This window comes from Narcine bancroftii, chromosome 5 (assembly GCF_036971445.1).
Source record: "Narcine bancroftii isolate sNarBan1 chromosome 5, sNarBan1.hap1, whole genome shotgun sequence".
Lineage (NCBI taxonomy): Eukaryota > Metazoa > Chordata > Chondrichthyes > Torpediniformes > Narcinidae > Narcine > Narcine bancroftii.
In genome coordinates, this window is record NC_091473.1 from 98,122,107 (window position 1) to 98,134,344 (window position 12,238).

The following is a 12,238-nucleotide window of genomic DNA, read 5'->3' on the forward strand; positions in this document are numbered from 1 at the left end:
GATCCTGTGTACTCCTCTATATTTACGTGACTGTTGTAGGTGGCTGCTTCCCTGAAACAGCTCCAGCCTGTGGTCTCAAAGCAGTCTTGCAGCGCTCCTGTGGCCTCTCCCATAGCCACATCCTGATATCGCTGCGAACTGATCCCACCAGCAGACACATCTTCCCCTCTTCGACTTCCAAAGGGTCTGTTCCCTTTGTCCACTCCTCCCTTTCCACTAATCAATCCCTTGGCACCTTCAGTTGTGACCACAGGAAGTGCTACACTTGCACCTACACCTCCTCCTTCATCACTATTCAGCGCATCAAACAGTCCTTCCAAGTGCAGTAACACTTCACCTGCGAATCTGCAGGGGTCATCTATTGCATTTGGTGCGCCCATTGTGATTTCCTCTGCATTAGAGACATTGAACGCAGACTGGGAGATCACTTCATTCAGCACCATAGCTCTGTCCGCTGCAATAGAAGCAAATCTATTACAATTCCCCTCTCCATTTCCGTGCCAACAGATGAATCATTTGATCTCATGAACTGCTTAGACAGTGACCACCCACAAATTGGAGGAAATGCATATCATATTTCTTCTGGGTACCATCCAACCAGATGGCATTAACATTGACCTCCATTTTCCTTCAGCATTAGCATTCCTTCCCCACCTCTCCCCTTCCTCTATCCCTATTTCTCCTTTACTTTAGCTCTCTCTCTCTCTCTCTTTCCTCTTGTCTCCTTTCCTCCACAGATCCATCCCCTCCCCTCATCAATTCTCAGCTTTCCTCCCCTGTCATCCAATCTATATCCAATTACACTGGACAATGAAAACTTTTACTTCCTGAACTCTTTTGGGTGTATTTTGTGGTTTTGGGTTTCTGATGATGAAAATCCCCGTAACATTTTCCTATCATCTACCATTTTTAGATGCAACATATTTTTGTGATTTCCTGACATATTTAAAAAAAATGCTTCAAGCATACAAAACCATGACATGCAACATGTCATTGAAAATTCATTTTCTGCATTCACACTTGGACTTCTTCCCTGCTGAACTTGGTGCAGTCAGAGACAAGGTTTCACCAGGACATTGCGACCATGGTAAAGTGGTATTAGGGCAAATGGAATCCATCAATGCTGGCCAACTATTGTTGGGCATGGACATGAGAAGTATCAGATGCTGGGTACATCAGTTGAACAAATGCAATATGTCAACATCATTATGTGACAAAACATGCTAAATTCAATAAAAGTTAGTGTTTCTCCAACTTCCTATGCGATTCAGCAAATCTGAAATTATCTTTGTGTTCAGCTTGTAGCTGTCTATCATAAAGCCCCAATTTATTTTCAGGAAGCAAACCTTATGGAAAAAAATTGCTGTCCTGGGTTATCACCTTTTGTCTGGTGTGTGTGTGTGTGTGTGTGTGTGTGTGTGTGTGTGTGTGTGTGTGTGTGTGTGTGTGTGTGTGTGTGTGTGTGTGTGTTTGTCTCCTTTAGATGCTGCAAGACCTGCTGAATTCTTCCAGCATTTTCTTGTTTTTAACCATGGTTAGACGTTTTGTTTCTGAGAGAGCCCCTCCCCCAGCTTCTTTCCCCCTTAATTTACGTATGTAATTTTACCCGTTTTATCTTAATTTTGATAAAAAGTAAACCCTTATGCTGTCCATTTGTTCATGTTTGCTGCCCTGGAAACAAGCCAACATAGAGCCATTCTGACTTGTTCAAAACTTACACAGCCATTCATTTGTTTACATAAATAGGTGTCCAAAGGTTTTAGGCAATACTACACAAAAATGAGAACCTCTCAACACAAAATGTCACGAGATCAAAAAAACAATCCTAAAATTATATTAAAGATTGACCACACTCTGTACTTCAAATGAAATGTTTTGTTCGGGGCCTCAGTACAATTTTTGAATGGTAACAGTAGGAAGAGACAGAACAACAAACATTAACCCCATTAGTCAATAGGCATCAAAAAAGCAGATAAAAGTTATTTGTCTGGCTCAACTTCTTGGAAGTGAAAATGCCTAATGATAAAGAACCACATTGTTCCAGTATCAACTTAGATTCTAGTTTGCAGTGCAGACATTGCCTAAACACACAAGTTGAATGTGAATGGAGATCTCGGCCTTCAATGCACACTAGCTGCAGTGACTGCTGCCACTTCACTCAGTGGTGTACAAAGCAGGATTGACTCACCTCGCAGCATCTGGGAAACCCATCCTGTATATTGTTACCACCACAGCACCACCAAGGCCGATATTATGCTGCAAGGCGACCTTTGCCCCAGGAACTTGCCTCTTGTTGGCTTCGCCTCTCAGCTGCCAGCACAATTCAGCACACTGGGCCAGACCTGACAAGTCAAGCACAGAAACAGTCGATGCTAACAATCCTCAGACACAAAACCAACAGTACAGGAAAACAGCTATTTTTAAGATTCAAAAGAAGGGAAGGATCTTATGCCAAATGTAAACGTTAGTAAAAGCAGTACTTCAATAGGGGGCTTTAGCTAGTAATTTGCAATAAATAACATATAATAAATGTATGTCAATGAAGGTTTTGCAATATATTGTTCCTTCAATTAGGTATTTGATAAAGTTTGTCTGACCAAGATTTACACCCTTTTCTACTGTTGCAATGCAACTTGACAAAAAGATGTATGGGTCTAGTTCATGTAAAGTCACATTTCTAGCAGGTCACTTTTTAAAAAAAGCCGATGAAAATGTTATTGACATTAAACTTGCCTCACTTTCCAAAGGCACTGAGGAATTTCAGAGGAATTTAAATGAAATTAAAATCCTATTGCCAATAGGCCTCCCAAACCTGAAATTCCTGATACGATTGTATGAACAAGAGCAGTTCAGGTACTTCAAGGTCTGTAACAGTGGTATCAACATACAGTTTGGATTTCATAAAAACCTGGGAGAAAGCAAGTTGAGGGTTTTATAGTTTTTGGTCTTAAATTTATATCAAGATTTTAAAGCTGTAAGCATGGAAGGAAGACTTATTTTAAATGGATAATTTGAGCGACATGGAGCAAGAGGTCATTTGAAAGCAAGCATGCCCATTAGGACCAGGAAGTGTGTGAACACTGGTTTTTGAACTAATGGTTGTGATGATGTAATAACTAAACCATCATAAGAGAAATGACTGAATGTAGGAAGCTGGGTTTGAAGAGCGGCAAGAACATCGCTGAGAATGGCAGCTGTTTGTAGCAAAACCACGTGTGTCTTATTATGAGAATATAGAACTAAATATTCTCCTCTTCGGTTTTAGCAAACTAATTGTCATGGAACAGAGCATACAATATGTTAATTAAATATTACAACTCACACAATTTTGGCAAATGATCACAGGAGTGTTTTTTTCAATAAAAATACAAAGCAAATATTGGCATGATCTACAACAGATGGGACAGAAAATTATTGATAAAATAATTTATTTTTCAGGTGAATATCTGCACAAGATATAAGAGCAGGAGTAGGCCCATTGGCTTATCAAGTGTACTCCACCATCCTAATCATGAGCTGATCCATCCAGCCACTCAACCCCACTCCCCAGCTTTCTCTTCATAACCCTTGATACCCTGACTCATCAAACCCCTGTCAATCTCTGCCTTAAATGCACCCAATGACCTCGCTTCCACAGTCATTTAGGGCAACAAGTTCCACAGACTCATGAACCCCCCTGACTAAAATTTTTTTTCCATATCTCCGTTTTAAATTGATGCCATTTTATCCAGAAATGATGCCCCTTTATCCTTGAATCCCCTACCATGGGAAACATCCTTGTCACATCTACATCCAGGCCTTTCAGCATTAAAATGCCTCCAAGAGGTCCCCCTCATCCTGTACACAGTACTCCAAGGATGGTCTCACCAGTGCTTTGTAGAGTCTCAACATTACATTCCTGTTCTTGCATGCAATCCTCTAGAAATGAATGCCAACATTACATTCGCTTTCTGCACCACCAACTCCACCTGGAGGTTAACCTTTAGGGTATCCTACACAAGGACTTCCAAGTCCATTTGCACCTCAGAAGTTTGAATGTTTTCTCCATCTAAATAATTGTCTATTTATTCTGCCGAAGTGCATGACCGTACACTTTCCAACATTGGATTTCATCCACCACCTCTTTGCCCGTTCTCCTCATCTATCCAAGTCTCTCTGGAGCCTTTTGGTAAACTTAGCACCTCCTCCCCAACCACCTAGTTTGCATCATCTGCAAATTTAAACACAAGTCATTTATTGCATAATCCAAATCAGTTACTGTATATACAACATAAAAAGAAGCAGCCCCAACACCCCTGGTAATCAGTAGCCAACCAGAATCAGATCCCTTTATTTCCCCTCTCTGTTTCCTGCTGATCAACCAATGCTCTAGCTTCCTTCCTGCAATTCCATTTGCTCTCCTCTTGTTTAGCAGCCTTATGTGGCACCTTGTTGAAGACCATTTGAAAGTCCAAATACACAAAATCTACTGCATTTCCCTTGTCTATCCTACACATGATCCTTTCAAAAATATTGCAATAGGTTTGTCAGGCATAATTTTCCTTTAAGGAAACCATGCTTACTTGGGCCAATCTTTTCATACCCCTACAGGTATTTCGTAATCTCATTCGTGACAATCCTACCTCCGACATCAAGCTAGTTGGTTTAGAATTTCCTTTTTGCTGCTGCACTCCCTTATTAAACAGTGGAGTGACATTCGTGATCCTCCAGTCCTCCAGAACCATTACGGGCTCCAATGCTTCCTGGAAGATTATTACCAATGCCTCCACAATTTCTACAGCTGCCTCCTTCAGAATCTGAGGCTGCATTGCAGCTGGTCTGGGCAACTTATCTACCCTTAGACCATTTAGCTTCCTGAGTACCTTTATTCCAGTTGTGTACTTACGCAGGTCTAGAGTAGAGCCGGTCGCTGCTGGTGATGTAATGTGAACGAGCTTGTCCTCGCTGATGATATATCCAAGGCAATATGCAGGAGATATAACGTGTATGCACAAGCCAGTCACCACTGATGATTCATCTGGGGCGACGCGTAAGAAATTTTAAGTGCATGCGCAGGGAGTTTAAACAGTATGGTAGATTACACGCCATGCGCGGGGTCAAGGTAGAAGGAGGAGGTTGTGAAAGGAATAATAAAATGTCGATGACATTTTTAAAAAATCCTTACATCTATCTGGCAGTCCCACCAAGTGGTGACCCCATTGGTGCAAAGTCCCTTCTAAGTGAAAATGAAAAGGCACGAGGATAAAACTATGACAGGAGCAGTCGGGGAGGTTAAACTTGAAATTAACCCTTTTTTTGCAAACAATGCACAGACATTTGATCCTCAAAGCATGCTTCTCCTCACCAAATATGACAAGTCAGAAGATAAAATTTGATCTGCTTTGATATGCCTCCCAGAGCAGATTGCTTGTAAATTGGAAGTTGCTCTAGTTAATTCGACCAACAACTTCCCTTAAGGCTGCCATTTTGGAGCGAACGCAGCTGTTTCAGGAATCGCGCATTGCAGAACTGCTAGGTGACACCAGCCTTGGCGAAAGGAGGCCATCACAGATGCTGAGAAGATGGCGGAGGCTGCCTGGAGAAGAACCCAATGAAGGGAAAGTATGGAAACCAGAGATTCCTCTGCTGTTTGCCTCCTAGAGTTCAAGGACATCTGCAAAGTGTCTTTCGGGGTGTCCACCCTCGATGAATTAGTGAGACATGCTGACCTCATTATGGCCATGACCTCTGCAAAGTAGGAGGAAGCATTTGCAATAGCTCCCTTTCAGCAGAGAAAAACTGAAGTGAAGCAACAAGTGATGTTGCTCAGTATGCAATTTGAGCGACAAATGGCAGCACTCAGTGCACAAGTCCAGGCTTTAACCACCCAACAGAATTACCCCTATTTCCAGCCTAGTTGAAATCGTGTTGGTTGGGGACGCAGCAGAAGCGTCTTTGTTGGATGCACTGGAACCCCGGGAAATGACAAGGCCCGGCAGTAGAGTCAACGGCTTCCATGGGCAAGTCAGCCATCATCCTTTCCTCAAGGACATACATCCGTGTACCGATCTGGATATCCAGTCATACCTTGGAATGGACGCATGTTGGGATTGCCCTACTTGCGATACTGAAGAGTAAAACTATTGATTTCCTTCCGTTCTCTATCTCCAAATCCTTATCATTTGCTCTGTTTCTGCAGACCCTGACCACCCTGCAGCCTCTAAAAATCTGTCTGACTGTCAGAATATTGAGCAACAGAATGAGGAAAAAAAACGGGACTCAAGGAGTTAAAATGTGGTGAAATATCTCACATGCTGCCCACCAAGTCCAGCTCTCATGAGAGATTGGACACCAGCCAACATGGCAGCCCCACTAGACCGGCCCGATTTTCACTGTAATTTACTTAAGTTTTATATATTTTTTCTTTTTTTAAAAACTTTCGGTTGTATGTGCGGATGAATGCAAGTTACATAAGTCGCAAATAAGGGAGTACCTGTACTTAATTTCTTGTCGATTCTGGTGCAGAGATTTAGGTGTTCCTTCCAACTCCTCAAGAGCACAGACTCCCTAACAATCAAGTGTTCTATCTGCCACAAACTACTCTCATACTCAGACTTATTGCCACATTGGATTTTGGTCTCGGTAAGCCGTTTCAGGCGGTTCTCGCAGATATGAATGTAGTGAGTTCCACTGTGGGAGTGGATTTTCTGTCACACTTTTCGCTACTGATGGACTTGAAGAATTGTTGTGTAGTGAACCACCGCACCTGCATGCAAGTGCACTGCATTTGTCATCCTTCAATGGCCGTCACTCTCCTGACCAGTCTCCAACCTAGCAACTGCATGATAGAAGGTTGCTCAGGCGTTCCTATCAGTTGATAACATTGCCATATTGACCCTGGGACATCAAGCACCACATAAAGACCCATGGTCCTCCAGTTGCAGTATATGCGCACAGGCTGCCCCTGGATCATCTAAGATCACAAAAGCTGAATTCGATCACATGTAGGAGCTGACAGCTGCTGGGCACCGCCACTGCATACGGCCCTGAAGAAGTCCCCAGGGGATTGGTGGCTGTGTGGTGATTACCATGCACTAAACAATGTCACTAACCTCGAATGATACAACAGGATTTCTCAGCGAACCTGCACAGAAAATGGGCATTCGCAAAAATAGACCTGTTGCACGCCTACTATCAGATTCCGGAGGAACTGCCAATATCGCCAAGACAGCAGTGATTAGTCCTTTCGGCACCTTCAAGTCACTTTAAATGCCATTTGGTTTGCAGAACGCAGCTCAAGCATTCCAGCAGTTTATGGACCACGTCCTTGATTTTATTTATACCTACATTATTGATATTCCAATGAAGAGGAACACGAGGACCATCTTAAGACACTGTCCCAGAGACTCAATGAGTTTGGCGTTGCCATCAATTCAACTAAATACATTTTTGTTGTGTAAATTGTTTCTTAAATAACAATTTAAGAAAAAAAAGTTACAAAGGACGGCATCTTACCAGAAGCAACAAAGGTACAGTATGGGAAATTTGAGAATTTTTCCTACTCCCGTTATGTTTGGCCAGTTACGGTGTTTTCTAGTGATGAAGTATTTCTACCACCATTTCTTAACAAATGTGGCTGCATCTCTCTTACCCCTTACCAACCTAATCAATAAGTCAGATAAATCAGCTTCTAAAAAGCCATTGTGCCTGAGCAAAGATGCCAATCATGCTTTCAACAATGTGAAGACTGCACGCGGTCGCTACAATGCTTGTACATCAGAAGCCCAACGCCTTGTTCTCTCACACCACGGATGCCTCCGCCAGTGCCATGGGAGCAGTGTTAGAACAAAAAGTTGATGGGAGATTGGAGCCTTTGGCGTTCTTTTCAGCCAAGCTGTCACCTGCGCAGGCGGGTGAGAACTCCTAGCCATCTACCTCGCAATGAAACACTTTTGTGTTTTGGTGGAAGGACACCCTTTTATCATTTATATAGACCACCAACCACTTGCCTATTCCTCATGAACAAGCATGCACCACTATTCACCATATGAAGTTCAGCCCTTGGATTTCATCCTTCAATTTTCCTCAGACATACGAGCACATTCAAAGGAAGGCAAATGTGGTGGCTGACGCCCCACCCACCTTACATGACTACCATTGAGTTTGTTGCTATGGCTTGTGCACAGCACTCTTTTCTGATCTCATCCAGTACTGCCAAATCAACATTGGTCTCCACTTGCGTCTAGGTGACTCGGGTGAAACACCAGCTTGTGATTTTTCCACAGGTAGACAAGAGTTCTTTTGTACCCTCCACAATGCAGCAGGAGATTTTCAGTGTCCTCCATAATCTGCCTCATCCAGGCAGGAGAGCATTGGTCAGGCTGATTACAGAGTGGTTTAGCTGGCCTCACTTTAAGCTGGACGTTGGATTATGGGCAAGGACTTGCTTGGCGTGTCAGCATTCTAAAGTCTCCAGACCCTCAAAATCCAGGATTGGAGATTTTCCTGTTTCAGATTCTCTTTTTTATCACATACCTCTAGATTTGGTCGGTCCACTCCCACCATCAAGAAGATACCATTATCTACTCACGTGCGAGGACCAAGCTACCAGATAGCAAGAGGCTATTCCTGTCACCAACATCTCTGCGGAGACTGCCGCTTGGGCCTTCACTGACTGTTGGATTCTGGCTTTTGGTGTCCCAGGTACCATTACAACTGAGCAAGCGTCTCAGTCAGCGCAGTTCTGAGCTTTCACTGATCTTTTTGGCACCAACCCTATTTGGACAAAGGCCTTACCATCCATAAGCCTCGTTGAGCGTTTCCACTGCCAATTGAATTCAGCATTTCTGTGGAGTGTGCATTTGCCCATGATCTTCCTTGGCGTGGACACTGCTGTAAAAGTGGACCTTAGTTGTTCAGCTGCAGAATTGGTATGTGACACCACATTGACTCTGCCAGGCAAATTTGGTGAACCGTGTACTGTGTCTGCGCTGTGTGAACCATCCAATTATGTTGACTGACTATGGGAGAGCATGCAAATGCTCAGACCAACACCTACGCGATATGCGTCAACTGCAGTGTACGTACTTGATGATTTACAACACTGCGCACGTGCTCGTTCAACATGACAACATTTACCAACCACCCCAGCCTGTTGACAACAGCCTTTAAGGGGTCATACAACGCCACCCTAAACGGTGTTCCGGCAGAATGGGAAGGCCAAATCTGTCTCCATTGACTGTTTGAAGCCAGCATATATCAACAATCCACTTTCTTCGTCACTACCAACACTGAAGAAGCAGCTGGACCCCTGCAAGTTTGATCATCCACTGCCTGCCTTACAATATTGGACTAAATTGGGCCAGAACGTCAGCCAGTGGACCATTATGTAGTACAATACATCAAGTCAGTCGCCTCTTCCTATGACTCAGAGGCTTGGCGGGGGGGGTGGGGGCTGTTGCAGTTGCGCACTTACACGGGCCTAGAGAAGAGCTGGTCGCCGCTGGTGATGTAATGTGCATTCACGAGGTGCTCACCGCTGATAACGCATCCAGGGCAATGCCCAAGAGATGGGACGCACATGTGTGAGCCCGTCTCCAATGATGAAACATCTGGGGTGATGTGCAAGAAATGTAACACACTTGCACGAGTGGAACGGGGAGTTGGAACAGTGTGGGTATGTGCAGGGTCTGGGAAGAAGGAAGTGGTTGTGAAGAGAATCATAAAATGTCGCCGCCATTATTTTGTACTGAAGAGAGAATGAGTGTGCTCTTTTACGTTATACCTATCTGCCAGTTGCTACACCTCCCTCATGATCTTGACCGAACTCCCTTCTCTTCTGAGACAGCTATACTCCTAATGTCTTCCACAGTGAAGACTGATCCAAAATATTCATTCAGTTCCTCTGCCATCTTTTTTTGTCTCCCATTACCATTTCTCCAGTGTTATTTTCTATTGGTCATATTTTCATATACATATAAAAAAAAACTTTTAGTATCCTTTTTGATATTACTTGCTAACCTCCTTTCAAAATTCATCTTTTCCTTCTTTATCATCTTTAGTTGTCTTCTCCAAGTTTTTAAGTTTCCCAGTCCTCCATCTTCCCACTTATTTTTGCTTCCTTATGTGCTCTCTCTTTTGTTTTTACTTTGGCTTTAACTTCCCTTGCTGGCCACGATTGTCTCATTTTTTTTTCCTTCACAATTTTCTTTCTTTTTGCTATGTTCCCTGTCCTGCATGTTCCTCACATTGCTGATTTACTGTCTTCCTGATGAATATGTTTTTCCATTAAACTTTGGCCTGTTCCTCTCTCAGGCAACTGTGATGTCCTTTACTGAAATACCCACACATCAGACTTCAGCCTCTCCTCTTCAAATTTCAAAGTGAATTCAATCATATTGTGATCACTGCTTCCCAAGGGTTCCTTTACCTTAAGCTCTTGTTTATTCCTGGTTCATTAGACAGCGTCCAATCCCAGAACACCCAATCCCCTGGTGGGCTCATTATCAAGCTGCACCAAAAAGCCATCCATAAATTCTCCTAAAATCCAACACCGACCTCACTATCCACTCTATTTTCATGTTAAAATCCCCCCTAATTATTGTATCACTGTCCTACTGACATACCTTATCTATCTCCAGTTCTATTTTGTAATCCATATCCCAGCTGCTGTTTGGGGGCCTGTATATAATTGTCATTAGTGTCCTTTTACTTTTACCCTTCCTTAACTCAACCCATAAGGAGTCTACCTCTGATGCTATATTCCTTCTTTCCAATGATTTAACATTGTTGCTGACCAGCAGATCCAGGCCACCCCCTCTACTTCCCTGCCCATCCTTGTGATCTTCTGTAACCCTTTCAATTAAGAATAATCCTCTACACCTGCCAAATTACATTTATGTTTACAGAAGCTTTTGGAAGCAGAAATGGGTCTGATTCTTGTCAAATAACTTGGTGTATGTGGAGTCATAAAACACTCAAAAATCATTCAAAAAAAATGGGGGTCAACTTGTACGCTAGATATACTTAAATTCAGGTCAAAAGCTGACGCCGATTTGAGGTACATCGACCATGGAATCGCCAATTTGGCGGACAAGTCAACCCTGGAATCGCCAATTCGGCATACAAGTCGACCATGGAAGCACCTCCCTGGCACCGCCGTTCCCTGCCATAACCCACCCAGACATTCTGCAATCATAGAGCCCGAAGTCACCGCTCCTACCTGGGAGCCTGAGGATGCCGCTCCTGCCGTATAAGCCGAGGTTTCCGATCCTGCCCAGGTTTTTTTATTAAACTGTTGCTTTTTACTTGCTCGCGGTAATTTACAGCTTTGTTACTTGGTGAATGGAGTGTTTCAAAAAAATTTGAGGTAGTCGCTGGGAGGCCCAGACAACAAGAAAATGGGGGTTGACTTATACGCTGGATATAGCATAAAACCATTAAAATGAGGCTAAAAGAATGGGGGACAGGAGTCGACCTATCTGCTGGTTCACTTATACACCAAAATATATGGTACTTCTGCCATGAATAAGAACAAAAAAAATCAAAAAGGTAAGAGATTGCAATTTTAGGAAGTTACTTAGAACTTATAAAAATATTTGTAATCTTACCACACAGAAACAGGCCTTGCATCTTAAAAGATCCATGCTTCATACAAATTTCTACCCATCTTGCTTCATAACATCCTGTCTTTACATCTCACTACTCCTTTAAACTTTGCATATTTATTGAAATACAAATATACTTTGGCCAGCTTTTTTTCCCACTGAAGCAATATATTATTTTTGTTGTTGCTCATCATTGTGAGGCATTATTCACTGTTCATCCTGGAGATCATCTAGAAGATTATATATATGTGTACAATTAGAATCACTTTGGATCGAACTAAGACATACAGTAAAAAACCCCCAGTATTCAGCACCTATGGGGATTGGTAGATGACAGTTAAGTGTATATTTTTCACCTATTTCTTTTCTACCATTTTTTTGCTGGTTGCTTGAGCCTGCCAGTTGAATTCCGGATAACAGGGATCTTACAGTATATAAAATAGGATGGCACAGTGGCACAATTAGGAGATTCACTGCCTCAATATCAGAGACCCAAGTTCAATACTGAGCTCTGGTGCTCTCTAAGTGGAGTTTGCACTTCCTCCTTCTGACCCATGGGTTTCCTCTAGGCAATCTGGTTTCCTCCCACTTCCCAAAGTACTGCAGGTGGGTAGGTAAATTTTCCAGTAAGAAGTGAGTGGTAGAATACTGAG

At 42.9% G+C, this 12,238-nt stretch overlaps 1 protein-coding gene across 2 annotated transcripts in view; it reads right to left on the minus strand.

Annotated features, from left to right (window-relative positions):
* Window positions 1-12,238, minus strand: part of scp2a (sterol carrier protein 2a) — a 111,950-nt gene that overhangs the window by 36,450 nt on the left and 63,262 nt on the right. For both annotated transcript variants that reach the window (XM_069938481.1, XM_069938482.1), the window contains exon 12: window positions 2,189-2,342. In XM_069938481.1, coding sequence (XP_069794582.1) covers window positions 2,189-2,342 — 154 coding nt within the window. The remainder of the gene's footprint in view (window positions 1-2,188; window positions 2,343-12,238) is intronic.